Genomic DNA, 27,237 nt, shown 5'->3' with positions numbered 1-27,237 from the left:
GGAGACCCGGGATCCAGTCCCACCATCATTTCTCAAAACGTGAACCCAGCAGATAACCAACCTTGGGGTATTTGCTCAAAATGCAGATTTTCCATTTTCATGCCCAGTAGGACTGAATCTAAATTTGGGGGTGGGGGTGGGGAGAGGAGTGGAGAGGCTTAAAAACTTTCATTTTGATGAACTCCTCGGTGGATTTTTAAAATACACCTTACAACTGAGATTTTTAATCACCGTTAAAATCTGTCTCCGAGAACACGAGAACATAATCATGGGTGGGAGATGGGGGCTCCCAGTCCCAAGGCAGGCGGGCGGGGATGCCTCGTTAGTGTCCCCCACCCGCCCCCCTCGGGTCAGGCAGGCTCAGCAGCAAAGGGATAGGAACAGGGACTGGGCCAGAAGAGTGAGTCCTAGAAAGCTGCGGGCGGGGCGTGCGACTCCCTTCCATCCCCCAGGAGCCACGGCCCCCCCCCGCCCCCTCGGGAGCTGCAGTGGGGCGCGGAGGGCGGTTGGGGCGTCTGCGCGGTGCTGGGGACCCAAGCCCGGGGAGGCGACCCCAGCCCCAGCCTGCAGGGGGCGCTCTGTACCCCAGGCTCTGCTCCCGCCGCCCCGCAGCCAGGGGGCGTGCCGGGGCGCGGGTCTCCCAACCCCCCTCCCGCGTCTCCGCACGACCCCGACCCCGTGCGTCCCGGAGGGCAGCCCCTGTTCTCCTCCCCAGCCTCACCTTCCCCACGGCGCCCGTGCGTGTGTGTCGGGGCTGGGGGGGAGCTCGGCAGCGGGATTCCCCGCGGGGAAGCAGCCCAGTCCCCTCCCTCCCCCCTCCCCCTCCCCCCCCTCCCCCCGGGCTGTTCGGGACCCTGGACCGAAACAGGAGGCAGGACGCCCCCGGCCGGGAAGCGGCCCCAGCCCGGATTTCCCTCCCGGGTGGGGCCGCAATGACTCACCCCCCTCCCCCTTCCCCGGTTTCCTTGTTTGCATTTCTCCTCCCGGCCACGTGGCGGCCGGTGCGGCCGCTCAGCGCGGGGACCCCGGACCCCGGCACCCGGCACCCGGCACCCGGCACCCCGACCCTGGCACGCGCCCCGCGCAGCTCCTGGCCCCGGGCTGCTCCGGCCCCCGCCGGCGCCGAGCCGCGACTCCTCCCCGCGCCCTCCCCCCCCCCCCCCCCCCCCGTCGGGCCGGGCGCCGCCTCCCCGCGCTCGCAGCGCGTCGCGGGAGGGAAGGGGCGGGCAGCGCGGGGGGTGTGACAGCTCCCGCCCGGCCCGGTGCCAGCTGCGGCCTCGCTTCGGCGCCCCGTGCCAGCTGGCTCATTCGTCTGGGACAGAGGCGGAGGCTCGGGGCTCCTCGCCGCTGGCTGGGGGGGCTCCCCCCACGCCCCCTGCGCTCCCCCCCAAGGGAGCCTCTCCCCCCCCCCCCGCTGGCCCGTGGCCCCGCAGGCAGCAGGTCCACCTAGGAATTAGCCCCGTTCACTTCGCCTGGGGCTCACAGCCCGCACCCCTTCAGGAGCAGTCGGGGTCCCGCTGAGGGTCCCCTCCCCGCCCCGCCCCAGCCTTTTGCAAGAGCCTACAGGGCTGTGCAAGCTGGAGAAGGAATATGAAGGTGGGTAAGGTGGGGTCAGGGTGCGGAGGAGCAGGAGGGGAGGCTGACATGGTGGGCAGGGGGCTGGGTGGGGAGACAGTGCTGGGCAGGGGCGAGGGAGAGGGGGGAAGATGGGCTGGAGGCGAAGCCGCACTTCTGGGGGCTCCAGGGAGTCCCCAGCCTCATGCTGGGAGGTGGCGGGGATCCCTCGGAGGCCAAGGGCAGTGGGTGGGGCAGAAGTCCAAAGAGGCCCGGGAAGAGAGGCCCGATCTCGGGCGGCCCGCTGGAAGACCCCGAAGCGCGCCAGACCGGCAGGCCCCAGTGAAGGTCTTCCTGTCCCTCCCCCGGCTCCTGGCAGCCTTGCAGCACCTCCGCCTGACCAGTCCAGAGGACTGCGAGGAAGTGGTTCTGCCTGGGCCGGTTGTGCCCCGGTCCGGCAGCCCCAGCCCCAGCCCCATGGCTCTCTGCCTCCCTGCCCTGCGTCACAGGTGGGCTGGCCAGGTGAGAGCCGCTGGCAGGTGGGCCTGGCCGTGGAGGACAGCCCGGCTCTAGGAGCGTCCCGGGTGGGAGGCCTCCCGGACGTGGTGCCGGAGGGGACCCTGCTCAACATGGTGCTGAAGAGGATGCACCGGCCCCGAAGCTGTTCGTACCAGCTGCTGCTCGAGCACCAGCGTCCCAGCCGCATCCAGGGGCTCCGCTGGGTAAGTGCCCGTCGTCAGCCCGGGCCGGGCCGGGCGCCAGCGCTGCGGGACGGCCTGGCTGCTGCTGGGGGTGTCAGGGCTGCGGCTGGGCTGGACGGTGGGTGCAGCAGCCTGGTCGCCGTGTGCGTGGGTGGCTCACACAGCTGCAGGGCGTGTGGCTGTGCGCATGTGGTCCTCACATCTTACATCTAACTGTGCTGGCGAGGGGGGAGGGGGAGGGGATTTGTCATTTACCTGTCACCTCCCTGCGCCGTGAGTTAGGTGCCAGCCTGTCCTCCTCCGCGTGGAGGTGGGAGGCATGTGTGAAACACTGGGGCCCGGTCAAGGTGGAGGGGGAGGTAAGCTTGGCTGCTGTTCTGGATGTATCGCCGTGGCAACATTCTCCTTTAGGAGAGAGACTGAACTGCGCCAGTTCTTCTTGATCTTGGGGTGAGAGGTGGGCATGTGCACGCTGCTTGGCATCTGGCTCTAGGGGGGCTCAGGCGAGGATTTTGAGGAGTTTGGAGACCGGAGCTGGGGTCTCCCTTTGCTGGGGAAGAACATCCTGGAGTTGAAAGAAAGAAGGAGAGGGGAGGAGGGGGGCACAGGGGGAACTGGGGAGGGGTGCGGGGTGGGGGACGGGATCCTGGTTGCAGGATCCAGATCCGCAGAGAAGCTCTCTCCGACCACCCAGACTTCCCAGAGTCACCTGAGATTCGGGGTGCGTCTATTCTATGTGCCATAGAGACAGCATTGGGGGCGAGTGTAGGCTGCTGGGAGGGTACTCAGGCAAAGGGGTAGAGGGAAAGCAGGAGCAGGTGACAAAATTGGGAGAGCTTGTCACTTAGGTCTCTTATCCGCAAGTTCCTTTGAGGACAATGACCACCACCTTCTGCCTCTTTCCTCCTACCTCTTGCCCTACTGCCATTTATATTTATCACAATATGAGGCTGAGTGAGAAGAATGAGGTCTGCCAACGTGATGGTGCGGGGGGCGGGGGGCTCCTCAATCAGAATTGAGAGGATAACCGAAGCGTCAGTCCCTAGCTCTCCCCCAAACCCTCCCTCCATTCCTGCGTCTTGCCAATCAGGGACTTCTTGGGCCTGGGTCCTGCTCAAGATGGGGCTCCCGGGGGAGCGGGGCAGCCGGCCCCTTCTGGGCTAAGCCATCTCCCCACCCCTCCAGGTCACTGGCAGTAGCTACTGCTTGGAGCCTGTGGGCTGGAACCCTCCCTGCCTCCTTCCCTCTCAGGCTATAATTACTTGTGCATTTCCTGTCCCCTTCCCAGCTTGTAGAGGCAAGGTGGGGAGTAGGGGAGAGGGCAGGTGCCAGGACAATGAGGTCACTGGAGGCTCCCCTGGGACCCAAAGTCTGGGACAGGCAGTGGAAGAGGCCGCCAGGCTGTCTCCTGACCCTCCTAACCCCCAGAATTGAAGAGCTGGGGTATGTGGAGAGGCTGGAAGGGTGGTGTGAGAGTGGCTGGGATGTAAAGGGGGTGAAAGTCACAGAAACACAGCCCCTTTCCTGCCAGGTGTGTGGGGTGTAGGTGGGAATGGGAGGTTAAAGGGAACTTAGATTTTTAGGGCTAGGAGCAAGGGCCACACCCTCTCCTGGTGACCACCTCTGGGGAACGGGGCGGGACGCGGGGGATGCTGGTGAGGTGGTTTCAGGCCACTGCAGCTGTGTTTAAGAGGCTCTGGGGACCCGTGAAGTTGCACCTCTCACCTGTAGATGATGCGTTTGGCCTAGGAGGGGCTCACATGAGGGAACCGGCGGCTGGCAGGGAGTGTGGACTTGCAGGGTAAAGAAAGGGTGGATGTCTGTAAAGGGGTGGAGGCTAGGAGGACAGTGCCGGGAGTTGTTCAGGCCACGACAGCCTCTTAGAAAACGAGGGGGAAGCCCATCCACCTCCTGAGGCCTGAAGAGAGCACTTGCTGTTGCTACTAGATCAGGACAAGAGAAAATGAAAGCAGGCTGCAGCAGGGCGGCCTGAGGTTATGCAGGGAAAGGATTTACCAACTATGGTGCTGGAATGGGACGGAAGACCGCCTCCTCTGGAAAACATGAGAGGGAGAGGAGATCGTGTCCCATGTCTGGGAGCCGGAGAAGGATCAATTTATCTAGAGGCAGGGGCAGGATCAGGATACCTCTGGTGGGTCTCACAAGCTCAGAGAAGCCTGGGGTGCTTCCCTTTGAGTGATTGCTTTGGGGGAGGTGGCCCTGTTCTCTAACTCAGAAGCCATGCTTTCCCCCCGCCTGTCCAAACCATGGTCGCAGCTAATAGTTGTCTAATACTTGGGTCCCAGGCACTATTATAAGGGCTTTACCTCTGTCATATCAAGTAATTTGACAATAACCCTGTGAGATAGATGCTCGTCATCATCTCATTTTACAGATGAGAAGACAGAGGCACAGAGTGGCTAAGTGACAGTCCAGGGTTACACATCTGCTAAGAGACAAAGTTCGGTTTCTGTCCCTGGTGCTCTGGCTATGGAGCCCAAGCTCATGGTGTACTTTCTTTGGCTGCAGATTGTAACCCTGACACCCCGAAGCATCACCCCTCCCCATGCGTCCTCCCCCTTCCCCAACACACACAGCCCTGGCCTGAGACCCTAAGCCATGGCCCAAGGGAACTGGTCTGACAGGTCCCCACGAGGCTCTCTGGCTCTGTGCCCGCCCCTCCAGTGTGGCTCTGACACCGAGTGACAGGGAGGGAGGGTGGGGCAGGCTATAGTGCTGGTGCCAGGGAAGCTAACTACCACCTCCTCTTCTACCCTGAGTCCTTCCTGTCCGGGCAGGAGGGGACGCAGTGGGCGAGGGCCTTCACCCCTACCCATCCATACCAGCCACTTCTCTCCAATTGAGAAGCCCTGAGGTGACACTCGGGGTTATCAGATCAGAGACAGGGCCAGCCAGGGTACAGCATTGCTTGCAGTGTGTCCAGGTAAGAGGCCCCCATCATAAAATAATGAAGTTCAGTAAAGTTACTTAGTATTTACTAAGCGGTTACCAACAAGCCAAGCATCACTTTGAACGCTCCATGCTATTAACTCATTTGACCCTCATAATTGCCTTATAAGATGGTTCCTATTATCAGGAACTCCACTTTACAGATGAGGAGACTGAAGCACACAGGGGTTAATAAGCAGCCAAGGTCACACACCCGGGTGGTAATGGGGAACGGAGATTTGGATGGCGAGCCCACCCCTGCCGGCCTTGACCTCATCCCCTGAATAGTACCACCACCCCCATCCTAGGATGTTCCCAGTGCAGAGAGGGACCCAGAGGGACCCAGAGGGACCATGATAACAAACCCGTGGAGTTTTGTTTAACGCGGTGTTTTTCAAACTTATTTGCCCATGGAACGTTCCTGAAGGCAGGATTTATCCGTCCGTAGCACCAAGTGGGGGAAACGTGAGGCCACGGAGGCGCCTGGGAGACGGTAGTGCGCAGCGGCTAAGGACCCGTGCTTTGGAATCAGACAGGCGTAGTGGGAATCCTGGGACCCCCCTTCACCAACTGGGGACAGGTTAGAGAACCTCTGAGCCTCCCTCTCCTAGTGTGAAGGAGGAGCCAGGGTCAGTGCTCCTTACTCAGCAGGATCTTGAATCTCTGAGTAGTTGTGTGACCCCCCGGTGAGTTACTCCATCTCTCTGGGCTCCCGCTCTCCTCGGCAAATTGAGAGGGATGCCTTCAGGAACCTTCCTCGGCTCTGATGGGCCTGCGCCCCCTTTCCTCTGACCCACGTGCTTATTCCCTGGGCCAGGGCAGGAAATGGCTTCAACAAGCCTGGGGATCTGGGATCTGGGATCTGGGGTGTGCCCAGTCTGGCCTCATGAGCTGGCACCTCTCCTCCTGATGTGCCCTCCAGGGTCAGAATAATACCAGGAAGGGAGCGTATGCTGGAGCCTGGGTCGTGGGCACCAAAGAGAGCCGAGGCAGGGACCAGGGCCACCTGGGCATTTTTGACATGAACAACAACAAGTCATTAGCACTGTTTGTTCCGACACAGGGGGCTGGCTGGGTAGCATTCCTGCCCTTCCTCCTTCCCTGGCTCCTCCTCCTCCTCCTCCTCATTTCCTGTTGCTAAGTCTCTAGGGCTCTGTGTCTGGCACCAGGCTGGGCCCCATGACCCGGGCAGGGATACCCTAGGGACACCTAGCGACTTCCGCCCAGCCCGGGGCCAGGCGCCTGTGCATGCCAGACCTCAGGCCTCTGCCTGGCACACGGTGGGAAGAGGCCAGGGCCAGGACAGGGGGTTCTGGCCCCAGGCCTGCTTGTGCCCCAGCTCCCCAGCCAGGTCCTTTTCAGGGCCCAGCAGGAGAGAGAGCTGGTGAGAAGGGGGCAGGCGGAAGGGAAGGAACCAGGCAGGTGCGGTGGGTGGGTGAGATCAAGAATGTGAGCACTTCTGCAGTTTACGCACGGCTGTCTGGCCACCCCAAGTACGCGTGACTGAGTTACGCAGGCTCTTAACCCCAAGACTTCTGTTTCCTGAGTCAGAGAGGGCAGACGATCCCTGCTCCTCCGACTTTACATCTGGTCCTATTCTATATAGGATCAGAGGAAATCACGGAGAGAGACGTGCTTGGTGAACTGTAAGGTACTCTCCCTTTGGGAGGGCTCAGGAGGGGACGGCCTCCTGTCCAGAGACGTCCACAGATTCCAGTTTTCAGGTGGCAGAAAAAGAAGGATCGTAAGGCGCTTTCACGGCCAACATCCCAGGACACAGGGGCCCGGGGTCCTGGATGGCTCAGTTGATCCCAAGGGCACAGAAGCCTTGTTAACGTGTTTCCTCGTAAATCCCGTCTTCCAGAGCCAGTCCTGGGTGCCGCCGAGTCTTACTCACTCTTGTAGGATTAGGTCTAGCAGCAGCGTCGCAGAGAGGATGGGGGCTCTCCAGCAAGCAGCCCGCCCTCGGCTTCGAAGATGAGTAATAATAGCTAACATGTACCTACAACTCTATGCTAGGGAGTGCTTTAAACATTCAACACACATTAACTCACAGAACCCTTCCCAAAGCCTCTGTATCGGTATTACGAGTGTTTTATAGATTTAATAGACTAGGAAACTGAGGCACGGGGAGGTTAAACCATATATTGAGGGTCACACTGCTGGTAAATGGAGGAGGAGCAAGGATTTGAGTCCAGGAGTCCCACGGTCTCGTGGCTGGGAACAAACCCTGGCTCGGGATTAGGCTTTGTGACCCTAGGCCAGGAGCATGGGGTCACAAAGTCTTGGGGTGAAGAGCCTGTGTTGCTCAGTCACGCATGCTTGGGGTGGCCAGACAGCCGTGCATAATCTCCAGAAGTGCTCACATTCTCGATCTCACCCCACCCACCGCACCTGCCTGGTTCCTTCCCTTCCCCTGCCCCTTCCCCCTGTCATGGACTTTTTTTACTTCCCATTCTCATGCTCTTTTTTTTTTTTTTAAGGTTTTTATTTATTTATTCATGAGTGACACAGAGAGAGGGGCAGAGACATAGGCAGAGGGAGAAGCAGGCTCCCCATGGGGAGCCCGATGAGGGACTCCATCCCAGGACCCCGGGGATCACGCCCTGAGCCAAAGGCAGATGCTCAACCACTGAGCTGCCCAGGTGGCCCAACCATCCTCATGCTCTTTCAGCGCTCTCCCCTACACAGGTGTGGTTTACCTGGGAGCCTGGGTGCACCTGGGCCCTGAGTAAGCAGCGTGGGAATCTCACCTGTCGAGGTGCAGTGCTTGTGTGCAGGAGGACAGGGGTCTGGTGATAGGGTGGGAAGAGGCGGATGCCTGGCATACAGGGGTGCTCAGGGAGTATCCGTTTATTGGTTGACTGAGTAGCTAAATGCATGTGTTTGGAGCTGGGGACAGGGCTAGGGGTGAGAGAGATGGGGATGGTGGGGGGCTGAGGTCCAGGAGCTGGCACTAACGGGCAGGCCCTCCCCCCTTAGACGCCACTCACCGACAGTGAGGAGTCCCTGGATTTCAGCGAGAGCCTGGAGCAGGTACCAGCCGGGCTGGGGGGGGGGGGGGGAGCCGGGAGGGGACCTCAGGGCCTCGGCCCGGGGCCTAGCCAGCTCTGCTGCTCCTGTCCTAGGCCTCCACGGAGAGGGTGCTCAGGGCGGGGAAGCAGCTGCATCGACACCTCCTGGCCACCTCCCCGACCCTTATCCGAGACCGGAAATACCACCTTCGGCTCTATCGGTGAGTGCCGCCGTGTTCTCTCCCCTTTGCTCTGTGGCGGGCCTCCGAGCCTACCCCAGCTGCAGGCCTAGAAGGGTACTTCTCTGCCAGAAGGTTTGCCCTCCTGCCCGTTTTTTGTTTTTTTGGGTTTTTTTTAGATTTTATTTTATTTATCCATGAGAGACACAGGGAGAGAGAGAGAGAGGCAGAGACACAGGCAGAGGGAGAAGCAGGCTCCCAATGGGGAGCTCGATGCAGGACTCGATCCCAGGTCTCCAGCCTCATGCCCTGGGCCAAAGGCAGGTGCTGAACCGCTGAGCCACCCGGGCGTCCCATGGCCCTCCTGCCTTTTCTTTCTTTTCTTTTTTTTTAATTTTTTTTTATTTTAAAGATTTTATTTATGTATTCATGAGAGACAGAGAGAGAGACACACAGTGAGGCAGAGACACAGGCAGAGGGAGAAGCAGGCTCATGGTGGGGAGCCTGATGCGGGACTCGATCCCAGGTCTCCAGCCTCATGCCCTGAGCCGAAGGCGGGCGCTGAACCACTGAGCCACCCGGGCGTCCCAAGGCCCTCCTGCCTTTTCATTCTCCCCCTTCTTCCCGTCCCCTTACCTCTCCTAGGCAGTGCTGCTCCGGCCGGGAGCTGGTGGATGGCATCTTGGCCCTGGGCCTCGGGGTCCACTCCCGGAGCCAGGCCGTTGGAATCTGCCAGGTGCTGCTGGATGAAGGTGCCCTTTGCCATGGTGAGCGTGGGCCCGGCGTGGGGGCCCCCGGACCGGGCAGTCCCGGGGAAGGGCGGTGGGGGAGGCGGGCGTCCTGATGGGGGCCTCGCACGCCCGCGGCCTCAGCTGGTCTCCGCCCTCACGCCTGGGCCTCTGCCCTGCAGTGAAACACGACTGGACCTTCCAGGACCGAGATACCCAATTCTACCGATTTCCCGGGCCGGAGCCAGAGCCCGCGGGCATCCACGAGCTGGAGGAGGAGCTGGTCGAGGCCATGGCCGTGCTCTCCCAGCGGGGCCCCGACGCCCTGCTCACCGTGGCCCTGCGAAAGCCGTGAGTCGGGTGCCCTGCGCCCCACAACCCCAGGCCTCGCCCGGCTCTTAGACTCCGTAGTCTCCGTAGTCTCTCAGTTTCATCCCTGAGAGGTTCTCTCATTCCTCACTGTGTGATCTGGGGACGCCCCGGCCCACCTCTGAACCTGTTTCTTCCTTTGTAACCGTTGGTGGCGAGGCCTAGGGCCTACAAGGACCCTGCCCACTCAGGGGTGGCGGTGGCTGAGGGGGGTAGGCTTTGAGTCTGTGGGCAGGTCTGGGTTCAAATTCCACTTCCACAGGCCACTGGCTGGGTGGCCTCGGGACTCTCCACGCCAGCTTCCTCTTCTGTCAGAGGAGGATAATGATGCCCACGTCGTGGGGGTGGGGGTGGTGAGGGTGGGCTGAAATAATGCATGTGAGGCACCTGGGGCTTGGCCGGTGCATGGTGGGTGCTTGGGAGCGATCACCGCTGGGGCCCGAGTGGCCCCAGGCCCAAGCGTGGTGGGCGACGTGGCTCCCATGCTCACAGGCCCACGGTGCATTATGCCCACAGCCCGGGTCAGCGCACGGACGAGGAGCTGGACCTCATCTTTGAGGAGCTGCTGCACATCAAGGCTGTGGCCCATCTCTCCAACTCGGTCAGCCCGCCCGCCTCCACCCTTTCCCCGGGGCCTCCTCTTCCTGGGACCCCGAGGGCCCCACTGCCGAGCCAGGCGCTACTTCTCTGCCCTTCGGCCTGTGGCTTGGAAGTTTCCATCTCATTTCCTATTCCTGGCATCCTTGTCCAAAAGTCCTCCTGCCTCTCCTGGCCCATCGGGTCCCCCTGTGGTGTCTCCTGCTGAGTCCCAGGCACCCGACCTAGCCGCATCTCCGTCCCGTCCCGGGCACCTGTGCCCTCGGACCTAACTTCCCCCCAGCCCGGCCCCTCCTACCCTGGACTCGCACCACTGACCCTCCTTTCCCTGCCTCACAGGTGAAGCGGGAATTAGCGGCAGTTCTGCTCTTTGAACCGCACAGCAAAGCGGGGACCGTGTGTAAGTTGGACGGGGTGGGCAGGAAGCTGGGCACCAGCGGCCTGGTCGTGGTGGAGGCCGCAGAGCGGTGGAGGGTGACCCCAGGCGTGTCTGATCTGTGCTCCTCTCAGTGTTCAGCCAGGGAGACAAGGGCACCTCGTGGTACATCATCTGGAAGGGATCTGTCAACGTGGTGACCCATGGCAAGGTGAGTTCTGTGTCTCTCCCCACCCCCTGGGTGGCACCTGCTTCCCCCATTCAAGCCCTCTCGGGCCGGACCTTGAATGGACCCAAGACTGCCAATCTCCCAGGTCTCCTCCTGCCTAGGGGCCTGTCCCCCGCCCCCTGTGGGTCTGCTCTGATGAGGGTGAGGGGGGCGGCCTGGCGGGGCTGTGACTGAGACCTGGCTGCAGGGGCTGGTGACGACCCTGCATGAGGGAGATGATTTTGGGCAGCTGGCTCTGGTGAACGACGCGCCCCGGGCAGCCACCATCATCCTGCGAGAAGACAACTGTCATTTCCTCCGCGTGGACAAGCAGGACTTCAACCGTATCATCAAGGTGCCGTTGCTGAGGATGGGGAGGGCAGGGGACACGGCAGGGATGCCTCTTTGGAGAAGCGGGAGGGGGTAAGGGGCAGGAATGAGAGAGGGCCTATAGGGAGCAGGGAAGGTAGGGGCCAGAGAAGCTTGGAGGTGATGCTGGAACACGGGCATGTGAGGACGGTCAGTGAAACCCGAGAGCTCCAGCTCGGTGTGGGAGACCATGGGGTGGCGGTTACAGAGGGGTGGGGGACCACGCGTAATGGAGAGTGGGAGCCACAGAAGGAGGTCCCGGAGGGATGGGTGGAGGAGAGAGCTCAGCCTGCATGATGGGCAGGGCGGGGAGTGGGGCAGATCCAAGGTCATGGCCATTGAACCGGTGGGAAAGGGGCCGAATGTCCTTGCCGGAGCCTTGTGGGGCTCAGGGTCTGGGATGGGGTTGGGGGAAGATGCCCAAGGATGGGGGCGGGGTGGCGGGAAGGTGTGGACTGATACCTAGGTGTGGCCTGTTCTCCAGGATGTGGAAGCCAAGACCATGAGGCTAGAAGAACATGGCAAAGTGGTGTTGGTACTGGAGAGAGCCTCTCAGGGCACCGGCCCTTCTCGCCCCCCGACCCCAGGCAGGAACCGGTAACACACCTGCCCCGCTCCTTCTGCACACCTTCTCTCTCACCCACCTTCTGTCCTTCTGTCTCCCAGTCTTTACTCCCTTCCCCCATGTCTTACCCCTGGTGGGGGGAAGGGGCACCCCCAGAGCCAGCTTTCCCTCCAACCCCAGGATGGGACAGAGCTGGCAAATAGGGAAGGGTGATGGGATTCCTGATGTCTGTTCAGATGTGGGCAGTGGGGAGTGGTGGCGCACGTGCTATGGATTGGCCATCTCTGCTAGGTATACGGTGATGTCTGGCACCCCAGAGAAGATCCTAGAACTGCTGTTGGAGGCCATGCGACCTGATTCCAGTGCTCATGACCCAACAGGTAGGGGCCAGAGATACCCTGCCTGCTGTGTGACTCATTGGATGGGCAGTGTAGACTGGGCGAGGGCCAGACACCCTGAATGTGACATCACTGGGTGCTGGGCTGGTCCATTTGGCCAGTCGGCAGGATGTCCTCATTCCTGTGCTCTTGGCTGGGGTGGGGAGTGCTGTCATAGGGCCCGGGCATTGCTGGTACGAGGCCCATTATGAGGTGGGGAGAAGGGGCACCCCAGCTCTGCGTATGTCTGTGCTCGGTAGATGTGCCCTCTGACGCTCTCTCCTGTTCCCCTGTCCCTGCCCTCCAGAGACATTCCTCAGTGACTTCCTCCTGACCTACAGCGTCTTCATGCCCAGTGCCCAGCTCTGTGCTGCCCTCCTGCACCAATATCCTTCCGGCCCCAGGGTGACGAGGATGTTGTTTGGAACAGGGAGAAGGGATCACCTGCAGCACGGCTGTGCTGAACCCTCCGAAGTACCAGCCTCATGTCCAGACCAGCCTGTCCGTGGGTCCTGGGCGTCCTTGCCCCTCCTTTGCCTGAGGTGTGGTGGGTAGCCCGGTTGGATGTTGTGGTTCCCTTGACTGGTGCCCACCTTCCACGCGGAGCCCTCGGGAGGCAGTGAGCAGGAGCACAGCACCTACATTTGCAACAAAAGGCAGCAGATCCTGCGGCTGGTCAGCCAGTGGGTGGCCCTATATGGCCCCATGCTCTACACCGACCCCGTGGCCACCGGCTTTCTCCAGGTACCCGGGGGTGAGGCAGGGCTGGACGGGGCTGTAGGCACAGCTACATCCGTGTCAATGAATCTCGGCTCCTCCCAGAAACTCTCAGACCTGGTGAGCAGAGACGCCCGGCTTTGCATCCTGCTGCGGGAGCAGTGGCCAGAGAGGCGGCGACACCACAGGTGATGCTTTTTGGCTCTGAGTTCACTTTGCATATGCACGGCGGGGACCCAGCACCAACTCTTGGAGCACCCACACAAACCCGAGGCTTGAAATCCAGGCCGCGCCACCCGTGGCCGCGCTGCTCTGGGCACGTCCCCCCTCGCCGGGCTTTGGGGTCCCGTCTGTCACACTGGGAGAGCGCCTGTCTCCCAAGGATGGAATCCTACAGCGCCTTAAGGGCCCGGAGTGGGGCCCTGTGGGCGGTGTGTGCCACACGAGAGTGTCGGCTGTGGTTGCCCATTTGTCCGGCCCTGCTCATTCTCAGCAGCCGTCCTCACCGGTCCCCTGGGCCTCACCCTCACGCCGGGTCACGCATCCTCCTGCACCACGCAGGCGGGCACTCTCCCGAGCGCACCTACTCTTCCCACTTCTCCATTCTGCTCCTACTCACCCCTGAGCCCCGTCCTACCGGCCTCCCTCGGCCCTCTCCTGGCCTTCCCAGCCATCCCCATGGGGCCATGAGGTCCAGGGAGAGCTCCCCTCCAATGGCATCTGCCCAGTCTGACACTGGGGCACATGCCTTCCGGGAACGCCCTCGCCTTCCGCTGCGGGCCTGGGAGGATCGCAGGATGCACAGGCTGGGTTCCAAGCCTAGCTTTGCGCCTCTCGGCTGGTGCTTGCCGCGTCTGCACAACTGGGCGGCTGCTGAGGGCAGATGGAATCCAGAGCCAGCGCCTGGCCCTGCCCCCGCCCCGTCCTGCCCTGCCTGCAGGGGTCCCTCGTATCTCATTGCCCTTCTCGCTTGCTCCCCAGGTTGGAGAACGGCTGTGGGAATGCATCTCCTCAGATGAAGGTGTCTGCGTGGACCAGCTCCTCCCTCTTGTGTCTGGCCCCAGCTTCTTTCCTCTGTCCCTCCTTTGGCCTCCACCCCCGGGGCTCAGCCTGGAAAGGATCCCCACCCACAGACACACCCCGGGGGCTGGGATAGGAGTTCACAGAACAGGAACTGTGTGTGGCTCGGGCCAGGCCTCGTGGGGAGACACAGAGGGCGAGGGTCACGCCTCCACCCCTGCCTCACCCCCAGGGCCTTCTGTTGCATTGGGGAGGTCAACCATGTTCACAGAGCCAGGTAGCAGTTGGGGGGGGAGCAGTGAGGGATGATGCCTGAAGGCAGCCTCAGGGCCCAGGGGTTCCTGGTGGCCAGCATTCTGGGAGCCAGAGATTTCTAGCAGAATGCTGGGAGAAAGGACTGGAAAGGTAGGATGGGGCTGGTTTCCAGGCCCCGCCCCTCCCTGCTGGAGACTCTCACAGGCTCCTTCTCTGGACTATCAGCTGCAAAGCTGGTTTCCACCTCAGGGCCTGGAACTTTCTTTCTCTGGCTCTTTGTGCCCCACCCCCCACCCTTGTCTTTCTGACCTAGCCAAAATGTTGGGTTCTCAGAGAGGCCCCTGCCCCCATCTCCCTATCCCTAGCCCCTCCCCACCCCCGCCCCTGCCAAGGGGTCTTCTATGATTCTCTTCAAAGCATTAGCACCAGGTGGAGTTGTTTTCTTTGTCGCTTGCTTATTGCCTGTCAGTGCCTGTCACATGCCACTGGAATCCTGGCTTCAGGAGTGAGGGGTCTGGACCTCTGTTTCCCCAGGGCTCCCACGCTGCCTGGCTTGTGGCTGATGCTCAGGGATGAGTGTGGAATCACTGTCATGTGTGTGCCGGGCTCGGTGCTGGGTGCCGATGGTGCAGCCGTGGGGGGAGCCACCCCTGGCCTCGTGGGGCTCACAGTCAAGCGAGGGCCAGAGCTGCCGCGCAGTGACATGATGTGTAATGGCAAAGGCGGGGGTCTCTGAAAACAGAGAAGGGAAGGGCTGACGCAGCGTCAGGATCAGGGACAGTGACCGCAGGAGCTGAGAGCTACAGGGCATAGTCAGGTTCTAGGGGGTGGGGAGTCCACCCGGTAGGGACCCCGCAGGTGGGAGTGTGGACGGAGCCACCAGAGGGAGGCACGCGGGGGCCATGGCATGTAGGACCCTGTGGGCCATAGTCAGGGGTTTGGTCCTTGTCTTCTGAATGATGCGAGCCACGGAGCCAAGGTCGAGTGGGTGCTCTGAGTAGGGAGCCCGATGGGGGCCTTGAAGCTGCACTAGGAAGGTGACCCCGTCAGGCAGATTGGGAGGGGAGTGGGGGCATACGAGGGCTAATGGCTAACAGTGGAGAATGGTTGGGCCATTGTAGCACACAGGAGGGAGGCAGCTGGGCAGGTGGAACTGGGGTTTGGCCTGGGCTGGGAGGAGGGGCTCACAGGAACCCCCAGAACAAGATGATAAGCTTTGGGGAAGCCAGGTGGGGGCGGTCGGGGTGGGGGGCAAGGAGACGCAGGAACCCACATCCGGGAGAATGGCTGGCAGCAGGGTGAGGTTGGTCGGAGGGAGGCGTTGAGTTTGGGGAGATGGAGCCCAGGGAGGGAAGCATCCAGGGGGTGCTTGAGGGCAGGGCTTGGAAGAGAGGGCGACGCTGGTGGTCTGTCCCCCTGCGGGGGCGCCGAGGAGAGCTCTGAGACTTGGAAGTTTCCACACGGAGCATCCGGAGGGTCTGCTGCATTCAGAGCTGGGAGGGGGAAGACTCCGGACGGGAGTTGGAAGGACAGCTGGCGGGGCCCACGAGGAAGGCCTGCGGGGCTGGACAGGACAGCCGGGTGTCGCTGGATCGCAGCACAGCCCGAGGGACTCCAGCCGCAGGTTTCCAGGATTCCAGCTCTGTGGCCTTGGGCGTGTTACTAACCTCTCCGAGCCTCACTTCTCTCATCTATGAAATGGGAAGAAGAAGAATATTTTGGTCAAAAAGCTATTGTGAATATTTATTTTCTTTTAAAATATTTTATTTATTTGTTCATGAGAGAGAGAGAGAGGCAGAGACACAGGCAGAGGGAGAAGCCGGCTCCATGCGGGGAGCCCGATGCGGGACTCGATCCCGGGACCCTGGGATCACGCCCTGGGCCGAAGGGAGGCGCTCAACCGCTGAGCCACCCGGGCGTCCCTATTGTGAATATTTAGGTCCTTAGAATTAGCCTGTACCTTAGCCTGGCACGCAGCAAATGGACAACTAGCCGATGGTAGCCAGGGGAGGAAAAGGAAGAGAAACCCAGGGCCGAGAGCTGAGGTGTGCCCATATTAGGGCAGCTCCGGGCCTGTTTGGCAAAGGGGTGGCCCACGCACACAGGGGCGCTGACCTGCCTTTCCTCGGGGAGCCTTGGTGCCTGACGCCTCACCCGGCCCAGGTCCACGCAGCTGGTGGTGTGTATGCCGTGTGGCCCCATGCTCCCGGGGACAGAGTCCTCTGCCTGGCTCTGCGCGCTCCTCGGTGTCCTCTGGGCCTTACTTTCTTCTCCTCTCAGGCCAGGAACATGCCTGTTTGGCTCCCCGGCCAGGACCAGCCCCTCCTCTGCAGCAACCGTGCCATTCGAGTTGGGGACAAAGGTTGGTGGTCCCCGCCAGCCAGGCGTAGCCTGCGGCCTGCTGTCGTCACCCTGACCTTAGTAGGCCTGGCCGAGGGGGGCACGCCGTTCTCCTCGGGGTCTCTGTTCCAGGCTGCCGGATAGGGTGTGCCCCCCGGGACCTCCCTCCCCCAGCTCAGGACCCCCCTCTCCAGGGGATCCACAGGCCTCCCCCCTCTGCCACGCACCGTCCTGCCTCCTTGGGCCCCTCCCGCTGCCACACTTGCTGCGCGCTCACTTCTGGGTGCGGGGGGTCAAGAAGCCCCTTCCTGCAGCCCAGCCCGGTCTTCCTCCCCAGTCCCCTATGACATTTGCCGGCCGGACCACTCGGTGCTCACCCTGAAGCTGCCCGTGACGGCCTCGGTGAGAGAGGTGATGGCAGCGTTGGCCCAGGAGGATGGCTGGACCAAGGGGCAGGTGCTGGTGAAGGTCAACTCTGCAGGTGGTGAGTTGGGTCTCTGGGTGGGGGTGGCCCTGAGGGAGGGACCCTCAGGTCCCTGCCCAGATTCCCCCCGCCCGCCCCCCGAATTTAGATCATTATTTTGACCGTCTTCATCAGTGTTAACGATGGTTGGCATTTGAGAGCAGCTTATGTCTCTCCAAAGTGCTTTGCGTCTGGTGCCCCAGAGCCCTGCTGGAGCCCCGCCCGCTAGCCCCCTGTCTGTGTGTCCGTGGGCAGGAAACTTCATCCCTTCTGCTCTTTCAGCATCTGTAAAATGGGGTGATAGGCGTGCCCCCTGCACAGAGGAAGCGTGAGGATTGAGTGAGCTTATCTATTCCAGGGTTGGGAACGGCCGCTGGCGCGACGCTTCATACAGAGGTTTTGGGGTTATCATGCTCATACATTCGTTGTACCCTAGTACCAGCCTTAGGAGACAGGTGCTTTCACCCTATTTTCAGACAAGGAAACTGAAGCTCAGGGGGATGAGGCAATTTTCCCAAGTTCGCACAGCAGGTGAGAGCGTCCGGCTCTGGAACCGAGGTGGCCTGCCTAGGTGGCCTGCCTTCATTTTGTCAGTCAGCAAACATATTTGAGAGTCAGCTGCGGGCCAGCAGTGGGTTAGGGGCTGGAGGCGCCACGGCAGGTAAGACAGAGAAGCCTGGCGGTTAAGAGCATCAACGGCACCCCTAGACCTGGGCTGGGATCCCAGGGGCCCCTGCTGACTGGCTGTGTGATCCGGATCCGAGCAGGACACTCACCCTCTCTGAGCCTCCGAGTCCTCGTGTGTCACATGAGCGCTACAGCTGTGCCCATCACACAGGACTGCTGGGGCCAGCAGAGGAGAGCAGGTGCAGATAAAACCCTTAGCACGGGGCGCAGGACATGCAGCCTGAGAGTTCCCGAGACCAGCTGCTAGGGGACCTGGGCCATCGGAGACCGCTGTTGGTTCTCCGCCAAGAGGACCGGAACTAGGGGCAGCCAGGGAATAAGGGCCGGGAGAGGAGGCCAGAAAAGCAAGCTCTTCTCCCCCTTGGGGAAGTGGGGAGACCAGATGAGGTCGGGGTACCTGTGCTCTGGTCTGGGGAGCACCGCCCTCTGGTGGCCACCCGGACGCTTGCCGCTGCCCAAGGACAGGAGAGCCTACTACGCGGCCCGAACTCTTGAGATCACCGCCCCGGGTGACCGGGTGACCGGTATTTTTACTACAAACCCCCTGCTATGTGTATATTTGCTTAAAAGTCATATACGTATATCCCCACACCCGCATTATATAATCACAGAGCACCCCACAAAGTAGAAATGCGGAACAGATGGCAAAAATAAAGTAGAAGAGCTGTTACTGTTTGGACCCATGATGGTCTTGCGTATCTTACTTTGGAGGCTACTGGTCTAAGACTGGGGGTTCAAACGTGCCTAGAAACACTGGCTCAGTCAGTAGACGCTGCTGCAGGTCAACACCAAGCCCTGGTGAGGCACTTCCCAGTGTTCCAAGGGCCGTTAGATGCATCGGGTACTTGTCACCACAACGTACATAAATCAACCTGTTAGACTCGTGAGTAGTCAGGGTGGGTCTTGCTGTCTCCACTCAACAAAGGAGGAAGCTCCGGGAGGCTCCAGCGTTGCCCGGGTTCTGCTTGTCTCGCTAACAATCCTTTTTCGTCTTCCTTGGATGTGCAGGTGTAGGCACCTGTGCGTTTAGAGCACCTGCCCAGAGCTCCAACCGGGCTTCTGGGAGAAGCGACCTCTCCGCCTCCCACATGGGGCTTCCACCCTGCCTTTGGTGGCTCCCTGGCCTCCGTCTCTGCCAACCAACCCCCGCCCCCCACCACCAGCCCAGCCTGGTCCAGCCTTTGCTGTCTTTGCAGATGCCATTGGCCTGCAGCCGGATGCCCGCGGTGTGGCCACATCCCTGGGGCTCAACGAGCGGCTCTTTGTTGTCAACCCACAGGAAGTGCATGAGCTGGTAGGAGCAGGCAGGGGGCCAGGGAAGAGCTGTTTGGGGGGGACACAGAGGTGCGTGCAGGGGAGGGTCACACAGGGAGGAAAGAGAAGGGCCTGGCTCTGACTGCTGCTGGGTCTTAAGGAGGAAGTGGAAGGAGAGGGCCTCGGCTGATGGAAGGTTCCAGCTGCTGGGGAAGGGAGAGAGCTGGTTGAGAGCTCTCAAGGGAAAAGAAGACCTCTCCTCATTGCGGGTTCCCCAGGAGGCAGGAGCCCTACAAGGAGGGTTCTCAGCATTGGGGAGCTGGCAGGAGGATAGATGCCTTCTTGGGAAGCCCTCCTCCCGGTAGACCCTTTCCTCCCCGACATCCCTGTGACCGTGGGGATGGAGTCCAGCCCCAAACTCTCTCCTCCTACCCTGAGCCTGCCCCCTGGATTCCTCAGGTACCCCTCCTGGGCTCTCTCCTACCCACAGACCCCGCACCCCGAGCAGCTGGGGCCCACCGTGGGCTCTGCTGAGGGCCTGGACCTGGTGAGCGCCAAGGACCTGGCGGGCCAGCTGACGGACCACGACTGGAACCTCTTCAACAGTATCCACCAGGTGCCGGGAGCGGAGCTGAAGGGGGGGGTGGAGCGCAGATGGTGGGGGGCGCCCGGCCTGGAGTGGGCTGATCTCTCCTGCTGTCCCCTACCAGGTGGAGCTGATCCACTATGTGCTGGGCCCCCAGCATCTGCGGGACGTCACCACCGCCAACCTGGAGCGTTTCATGCGCCGCTTCAACGAGCTACAGTACTGGGTGGCCACAGAGCTGTGTCTCTGCCCTGTGCCGGGCCTGCGGGCCCAGCTGCTCAGGAAGTTCATCAAGCTGGCTGCCCAGTGAGTGCCTGTGGGGTGGCTGGGTGTGTGGCGGGGTCCCGGCCCCCCAACCCCGTCGCTGGTCCAGATGTTGCCAAGTCCGCCATCCCCTTGCTTCCCTGGGTCTCCCAGAGTCCCTGCCTCCCTACCCACCTAGCCCCGGCCCCCACAGAGGCCGTGCGGGCCAGGCCTGATCCCGGGCCCCAGGCTGCCTGTTGTCTGTGTGGAACTCTGCGGGCCTGGCCGTGTCCCCTGACGACCTCTGGGTCTTCCACTCACAGCCTCAAGGAGCAGAAGAATCTCAATTCCTTCTTTGCTGTCATGTTTGGCCTCAGCAACTCGGCCATCAGCCGCCTGGCCCACACCTGGGAGGTAGGTGTGAGGCGGAGGGCCCGTGCCCATCCTGGGGGGCTGCTGAGGCGTGGGGCTCCCACCCCAGAGTGGTGATGGCTCCATCTGCCCCTCCTCCACAGCGGCTGCCCCACAAAGTCCGGAAGCTGTACTCGGCCCTCGAGAGGCTGCTGGTGAGTGCTGGGCCTTGGCTCCTCCTTCCAGAAATCCCTGGCTCTGGGCTTCCCAGCAGCCCCTCTACTGTCTTTGACCACTTCCAGGGTTTCCAGCCCTGGGCCAGAGCCAGGTTGCCTCTGGGCTGTGAGTCTGGGGAACTGGCTGAGGAATGGAGTGTTAGCAGTATGATGGGGTGCACAGTGTATTCTATCTCTCAGTGTGGGTAAGTATGGCGGGGCCGGGGGGGCCTTGGCTGTGGCCAGCAGGTCCTGTATGAAGACCAGGACAGGGCGCAGGTGGTGTCTGGCCTTGGGCTCCGAAGCGCCGGGGGAACGTCAGGGGAACGCTGGTCCCCGGCTGACCTGCCTCAGGGCCCCGGAAGCAAGTGCTGGCACCGGGCCCCACGGTGGGCCAGGGCCTGTCAGTGCTGATGAGGCTAGACGAGGCCAGAAGATGAGGGAAGAGCTAAGGAGCTGCCTGCCCCTCCCACACCCCTGCCAGGATCCGCCAGGGGGTTAAGAGGTTTTGAGGGTGCTCAGGAGAGAACTGGCACAAAGGGGCTTTTATCAGCCCGGCTCTGAGCTCTTGAGAAAAAAATTCACCTTGTGGACTCAAGAGGTTCAGAGGAATTTCCCCACTAGAGAGGGACAGGGACAGAGACAGGAGAGAGGGAGAGGGAGAGAGAGTTTTCCATGAAACCCCAGGGCCCCTGGGATAAATGGCCCTGATGAGTGCTGGAGGGGGTAGCAGGAGGCCAGGAAGCCGCATGCCCAGACTGCCGGGTCCCCTCCGGTCTGCTGGGTGACACCTGGGGCCCAGAGGAGGCAGAGCTCCGAGGGGACTGTGTCTGGTTGTGTCGTGGTCCGCGGTGGGTCATGCCGAGCGGGGCCGTCCCTCCCTCACTGTGGCTTCTTCCCTCCCAGGACCCTTCGTGGAACCACCGAGTCTATCGACTGGCCCTCACCAAGCTCTCCCCTCCCATCATCCCCTTCATGCCTCTTCTTCTCAAAGGTGAGTGGACCAGGGCTCACCTCGCCACCTCCACCCACCCATTCCTGCGCCTGTCTGGATGTCCTCCCGACCCTTGGGGGTGCTGGGGGGTTCACAGGCTAGAAGCAGGTGTTGTGACAAGTGCTGGTGACATCAGATGGCCTCTGACATGAGGCCCAAGAGACACAGGGAAATTGCTCTGGGAGGTCAGAGGGGAGCCAGAGGAGGAGGAGGGCAGTGCGGGGCAGGGACAGGCCCAAGGCCCCCATTATCGGCCCTTCCGCCTTCCTGGGCTGCGGGAAGGGGAAGGAGTTCGGGGACCTCTAAGCAAAACCCATCTCTCCGCAGACATGACCTTCATCCATGAGGGGAACCACACACTGGTGGAGAATCTCATCAACTTTGAGAAGATGGTGAGTTCGGGGAGAGTGGTGCTTGCCCCCTCCACCTGCCCCAGCGTGGGTTAGGGGATAGGACTGTGGCCTTGGGAGGGGGGCGGGGGGCGGGAGATGATCTAGAGTTGTTATTAATAACACAAACCTGAATACTCCATTTATTTATTTATTTATTTATTTATTTATTTATTTATTTATTTATTTTTAGTTATATAATTATTCTTATTTCTTTCTTTAGGGTTGCTTTTTTAATTTTTTTTTGTTGTTGTTGGAGTTCAATTTGTCAACATGCAGCATAACACCCAGTGCTTATCCCGCCAAGTGTCCCCCTCAGTGCCCATCACCCAGTCACCCAACCCCCCACCCACCTCCCCTTCCACCACCCCTAGTTCGTTTCCCAGAGTTAGGAGTCTCTCCTGTTCTGTCTCCCTCACTGATATTTTCACTCATTTTCTCTCCTTTCCCTTTGTTCCCTTTCACTAATTTTTATATTCCCCAAATGAATGAGACCATATAATGTTTGTCCTTCTCCGATTGACTGACTTCACTCAGCATAATACCCTCCAGGTCCATCCACCTCGAAGCAAATGGTGGGTATTTGTCATTTCTAATGGCTGAGGAATATTCCATTGTATACATAGACCACAGCTTCTTTATCCTGAATACTCCTTTTAAAAAACAGCCCCTGCCTCGCTCCCTTGCATACTGGGGAAGACAGCCTTAATTAGCTCACCCGCTCTAAGCCCTTCTTGGTCTCTGGGCTTTCTCCCAGGGGTCCCCACCGGGACTTTGGGTGTGCTGGGGGCACACAGACGTGGCCCCATCTAGTCCCTAGGAGCACTCCCACTCAAAGGGGCTTAGTTCCCAGCTGCCCCACGGGCCACGCCAGGGTCCTGCCCCTCGGGCCTGGTCTTACGTCCTTACTTTACCCGCAGAGAATGATGGCCAGAGCCGTGCGGATGCTGCACCACTGCCGAAGCCACAGCAACGGTGAGAGGACTGGTGCCCCCTACCCCACCACGTCCCCTTCCAGCCTCCGGCTTGGCCCTGTGTCCCTGACTCCCGCCTCTCACCCCACCCAGTGCCCCTCTCACCACTCAGAAGCCGCGTATCCCACCTCCACGAGGACAGCCAGGCAGCGAGGACATCCACGTGTAAGTGGGGCAGGGCCGGGGGCTGACAGGTCAGCCGGGGCTGGCATTTACAGGCACTTGGTCTGTGATGCTGTGAGCCCTTCCCGCCGCCTCTCCGGGGTCCGTGGAGAGTCATCCCCCCGGTTAAAGATGCTCAAACAGGCCCGAGTCCTGGGAGGCTGGGGTACAGTGAGAGGGCTGGGGACCCCGGCACTCTTACCCTAGGCCTGATTTTTTTTAATTGGCCTTCCGTTGCATGAAGAGGGATTAATCATAGTCCACGGTTCGTACACCACTGTCATCATGGACCCTTTATTTTACGTACGTGATAATACAGTGAACACCGCTGGCCCAAGGCAGGCAGCGGCCCATTGGCAATCGCCTCCTCTCCCTACATAGCGTTCCCTCCTCCTGTGCCGCTGCAACGTGTTTATGTAGATACATTTATATGGGCGCCTCTACATACACACATATACAGGCTTTCAAATGCTTCGTCTATTAATATTATGAGAACCACATATTCTTTTTTTAAAAAAGATTTTATTTATTTATTCATGAGAGACACACACACACACAGAGAGAGAGAGAGAGAGAGGCAGAGACACAGGCAGAGGGAGAAGCAGGCCCCACGCAGGGAGGCAGATGCCAGGACTCGATTCCGGGTCTCCAGGATCAGGCCCTGCGGGGAAGGCAGGCGCTCAGCCGCTGAGCCACCCAGGGGTCCCAAGAACCAAATATTCTTTAGTTCTAGTTGTTTCTGAATTTAGGACAAGGGGCATCACGCTGTGTGTCATCTCGGGGACCTGTTGTTTTCAGGCTCTGAGCTCCTAAGCACACTTCCGCCCCAGGTTGGAGGGGTGGGCAGTCTTCAAGACCGGCTGTGGGGAGTGGCGCGGTGGGGTGGGTGGGGGCAGCCTGGGCCCTCTGCTCCTTGGGGGGAGGCGGGGGCTCTCCGCGGCCGGGGTCACCCTGACCACGCCCCCACCCGGCAGGCTCCGAGCAGTCCCCGAGCACCCGGAGCGCAGCCAGCACCTGGGCCTACGTCCAGCAGCTGAAGGTCATCGACAACCAGCGGGAGCTGTCCCGCCTGTCCCGGGAGCTGGAGCCGTGAGCGCCGCCGGAGCGGCCGGGGCAGGACAGCCAGGGCTGGGGCGGGCCGCGGGGCTGGGCGGGGCTCTCCGCGGGCGCACCCGGCCGGAGCGGGCGGCTGGAGGGGCCGTGCCCTGCGATGACCGATGACCGGCGGCCAGGAGGACCTCGGAGTGGACGGCCGGGGCCCAGGGCCAAGGAACGGGGACAGACAGCCCCAGAGGGGCGGAGCGCGGAGCAGGCGCTGGGACTCCGTGTTCAATAGAGAGCTCTCGGCACCAGGCTCGTCCCAGATTCTGTGCCTCCAGGCTTTGTCGTCAGGCCACAGTGGGCTGGGGGCGGGGCATGGCCCTGGGGTGCGCAGCGGGGGAGGGGGGCAGGGGGGCAGTAGGGGGATGGGGCGCGGCAGTGGGGAGCGGCAGGGACGGGGGTGGGGGCTGGGGGTCTGGGGGAGCGGCAGGGGTGGAGGGAGGCGGGGGTGGTGGTGGGGAGCTGCAGGGGTGGAGCCGGGTGGAGGGAGGCGGGGGTGGTGGTGGGGAGCTGCAGGGGTGGGCGAGGGGTGGGGAGGGCCTGGGGAGTGGTCCTGCTTTTCATCCCAGGGCCCTGGAGCCAAGATAAACAGGCCGGGTCAGCGGGTGTGGCCGGGGCTGCATTTAGGGGAGTGGTGATCCCCAGGGGCCTTGCAGCTTCCAGAAATTACCAGGCGATCTGAGGCGGGCCCTGCTGGGCTGGGTCAGCGAAGGCCAGGCCCTCCCAACCCCGAGAGAGCCCGGGTGGACCCAGATGGGCTGGCGAGCCGTCCCGCGCTGCGCGGGGTCCCCGGGACTGCCTGCCGTCCACCCCGACCCCGGGCCTCGGCGGCTGCTGGGCCTGGAGCCCCTGCGAGCGCCCCCGCTGTGGTCTGAGACCCCGGTACAGTCGGGCTGCAACTGGCTTCTTGGCCCGCCCCTCCTGGCTGCACGGGCTGTCCGTCTGTCTGTCCGTCCGTCTGTCCGTCCATCTGCAGCACGGCTCGGCCTGCTGGGTGGTCCTCGCGGAAGTGGCCAGTGATAGAAGGGCCGCCGAGGCCTAGCAGGCTCCGGGAAACCCAGTTTCTTGAGAGGGTCCCAGCCAGCTCTGCAGCATTCAGGCCTCGCCCCTGCCCTCGGCACTGCCTCCCACCCAGGGGCCTCCCACCTCTCTGCCTCCTGTGACCCTGAGCCCGGCAGGGGGTGCTGGGCCTCTCTGCCTGGGGGGGACCCCAGGGTAGGCATCGAGCAGCAGGGCCCTCGGGCATCTGGGGGAAGTGGGCCCATACCTGGGGGCTGGCAGGCAGCAGGTGTGGCCCCATATTGCTCAAGTCCCCCTCCCCTCCCCCCTGCACTGCCAGACCCCTGACCCCCCGAGGTCGGGACACACATGCAAGCTGCTTCCGGAGAGGGTTAGAGCCTTTGGCAGGAAGCAGCACCGCTGGGATTGTACCTCCGGTTTCTGAAAGAATCACAGCGAGTTAAGGAACGGTTGCCCGCCTCCATTTCTCCGTCTGTAAAATGGGCATGATGATCTCAGTCCAGCAGCCCTTAGGGACAAACGAGTCAAACTGCGGCTCTGCCTGCAGAGCCCAGGGGACTCCAGAGCCCAGGGGACGGCCTTGGCAGTCCTGTGTCCTCCGCCCGACGGGGTGGGTGGGCAGCAAGACCTTGAGTGGAGTTTGGGCAGAGCCCGCTTCTCCAGGGAGAGCCTGGGTAGAGCAGACGGCAGGGTAACCGACTGGTCCCCTTGCCTGTGGGTGGAGATGCAGGACCACGGGGCATGAAGCTTCTGGAGCTGAGCAGTCATGACAGGAGGCCCAAGCCTTGGTGCGTCAGGACTCCCAGGGGCTCTCTTCCCTCCAAAACCCACAGTCTGATGGGGTTTTGGCAAAGCCCAGAACAGCCCGCCGGCCACAGCCCTCTGCTGTCCTTTCAGACTCCAGGGCGAGGTAAGCCCTGCCACCCCAGGACGGAAGCCAAGCGTGCTCAGGGCTGGGGTCCCCCATCATCGTTTCTACTTTTCTTCTCTGTGGTCACACCTATGTCCCGAGAGAGCTTTGGCCCTGAACCTCCCTTCTGCCTCCGACTGCCCTGCAACCTCCCCGCTGCCTTAATCTCTCGGTTGCACCTTCTGAGCCTGTTGGGAGAGGCTTGGCCAGGAAGACAGTGCCCGGACGGGCAAGAGGACACGGGCTGGGCGCTGGGACCCTGCTGACTGGGCTGGGTGCCATGGAGGAGGGAAAGGCTCTAGGTCATGGTGGCTTCTTGTTCTGAGGGCCACGTCACCTTCTCCTCCCTGACTGCCTAGGCATGGGGGGTAGGGGACATCGAACCGTGTCCTAGCAGCCTGGGCTGTGTGTGGGGGGTCTCCCAGTTGGTGGCCCAGCCTCAGGACAGCGATGATGGGAGAATGACCTCATGGGAGTGCTGAGAGAGGGGAGTATAAGATGAGGCCTTAAAAAAAAATCTCTTACCTAAAAGGATATGAAGCAGGGAAGAAGTGTGTGTGTGTGTGTACACACTGTGCCCCAGGGTGGGTGGGGGGACAGAATGCAGCAGGTAATTCCTCCTCTCAGATGCACACACATACCCCTCCCTTACGCCTCACCTTCTCTGCGAAGGCCGGGACGCTAATCGTGGGGTACACGTCAGGGAGGGTCATGCCTCTCCAGCAGGCCGAGCAGGATCTGGTGAAAGGGGAGGGCAGTCTGGGAGCCCGACCGTCTGACCCTCTGGCTGCTCCGGCTTTTCTCCCTGGGAGCCAGCCCTCCTGTCTGTCCACGAGCCCCGGGCCTCGGGCCACTAGGCTTCCCCAGCTGCAAAGATTAATCTTTTTTACTATTGCTGTTATTCATAGCATTTATCATGCTGGTGGATTTAGATCTGAATAGTTTTCATCCTTTCCAGCGTACTTTTACCTCTATTATTTTTATTTATTATTATTTTTAAAGATTTTATTTATTTATTTATTCATGAGAGACACACAGAGAGAGAGAGAGGCAGAGACAGGCAGAGGGAGAAGCAGACTCCATGCAGGGAGCCCGATGTGGGACTTGAACCCGGGACCCCAGGATCACGCCCTGGGCCAAAGGCCAACACTCAACCGCTGAGCCACCCACGCGTCCCACCACCTCTATTATTTTTAGACTGATATTAGGGCACATATCTCTACCCCCCACCCCCATTTTTACAGTCAAACTGAGGCACAGAATGATTTGCCCAAGGTCACGTAGCTGGCTAATAAGCAGATGGACTGGTGAAGAGACTGGGTGTGTCTCAGCTGGGCCCGTGCCATGGACCTTTGCTCACCCCTGTCTTTTCCTCGTGCCCCTGGCACTCCAGATGCAATCTCGCTGAACCCCAATGTTTTCTTCTCTTAGAGGAATGGGCCCAGGCATGTGTACATTCCTCCCTCCCTCTCTCCATTTTTGAGATCTTACGTGGCAAGGGCCCTGTGAATGCGACAGGTCGTCCTGGCTTCCTGGAGCCGACTGCCCGGCCGGGCAGATGGACGCGGAG

The 27,237-nt window shown here is 61.2% G+C and overlaps 1 protein-coding gene across 4 annotated transcripts; it reads left to right on the top strand.

The window, feature by feature from the left end:
• Positions 1 to 1,394: 1,394 nt before the first annotated feature.
• Positions 1,395 to 24,001, top strand: RAPGEF3 (Rap guanine nucleotide exchange factor 3). Of its 4 annotated transcripts, none has more exons than XR_008663573.1 (28): positions 1,395 to 1,596; positions 2,064 to 2,276; positions 8,187 to 8,240; positions 8,333 to 8,439; positions 9,043 to 9,164; positions 9,308 to 9,476; positions 10,011 to 10,095; positions 10,431 to 10,491; positions 10,602 to 10,678; positions 10,884 to 11,030; positions 11,529 to 11,641; positions 11,901 to 11,989; positions 12,294 to 12,372; positions 12,580 to 12,730; positions 12,809 to 12,891; positions 13,685 to 13,724; positions 16,259 to 16,340; positions 16,656 to 16,802; positions 18,665 to 18,762; positions 19,213 to 19,338; positions 19,433 to 19,614; positions 19,875 to 19,965; positions 20,067 to 20,117; positions 20,205 to 20,323; positions 21,024 to 21,111; positions 21,439 to 21,503; positions 22,421 to 22,475; positions 22,568 to 22,582. XR_008663573.1 is itself a non-coding variant. In XM_055318802.1 (28 exons), the coding sequence occupies exons 1-28, from the start codon at positions 1,591 to 1,593 to the stop codon at positions 23,727 to 23,729; spliced, it is 2,730 nt and encodes a 909-aa protein (XP_055174777.1). In that variant the 5' UTR covers positions 1,397 to 1,590; the 3' UTR covers positions 23,730 to 24,001. The 4 variants fall into 4 exon arrangements, 2 of the variants coding, with proteins under 2 accessions (XP_055174777.1, XP_055174776.1); XM_055318802.1 differs by lacking the exon at positions 20,205 to 20,323 and adding an exon at positions 23,611 to 24,001 and having other exon boundaries at positions 1,397 to 1,596; positions 10,926 to 11,030; positions 22,568 to 22,639; XM_055318801.1 differs by lacking the exon at positions 20,205 to 20,323 and adding an exon at positions 23,611 to 24,001 and having other exon boundaries at positions 1,397 to 1,596; positions 22,568 to 22,639.
• The last annotated feature ends 3,236 nt before the right edge of the window (positions 24,002 to 27,237 follow it).

Source organism: Nyctereutes procyonoides, unplaced genomic scaffold (genome assembly GCF_905146905.1).
Source record: "Nyctereutes procyonoides isolate TBG_1078 unplaced genomic scaffold, NYPRO_anot_genome, whole genome shotgun sequence".
In the NCBI taxonomy this organism is placed as follows: Eukaryota; Metazoa; Chordata; class Mammalia; order Carnivora; family Canidae; genus Nyctereutes; species Nyctereutes procyonoides.
Note: the sequence above shows the minus strand (reverse complement) of the source record. Positions and strands in the feature narration are given on the sequence as shown.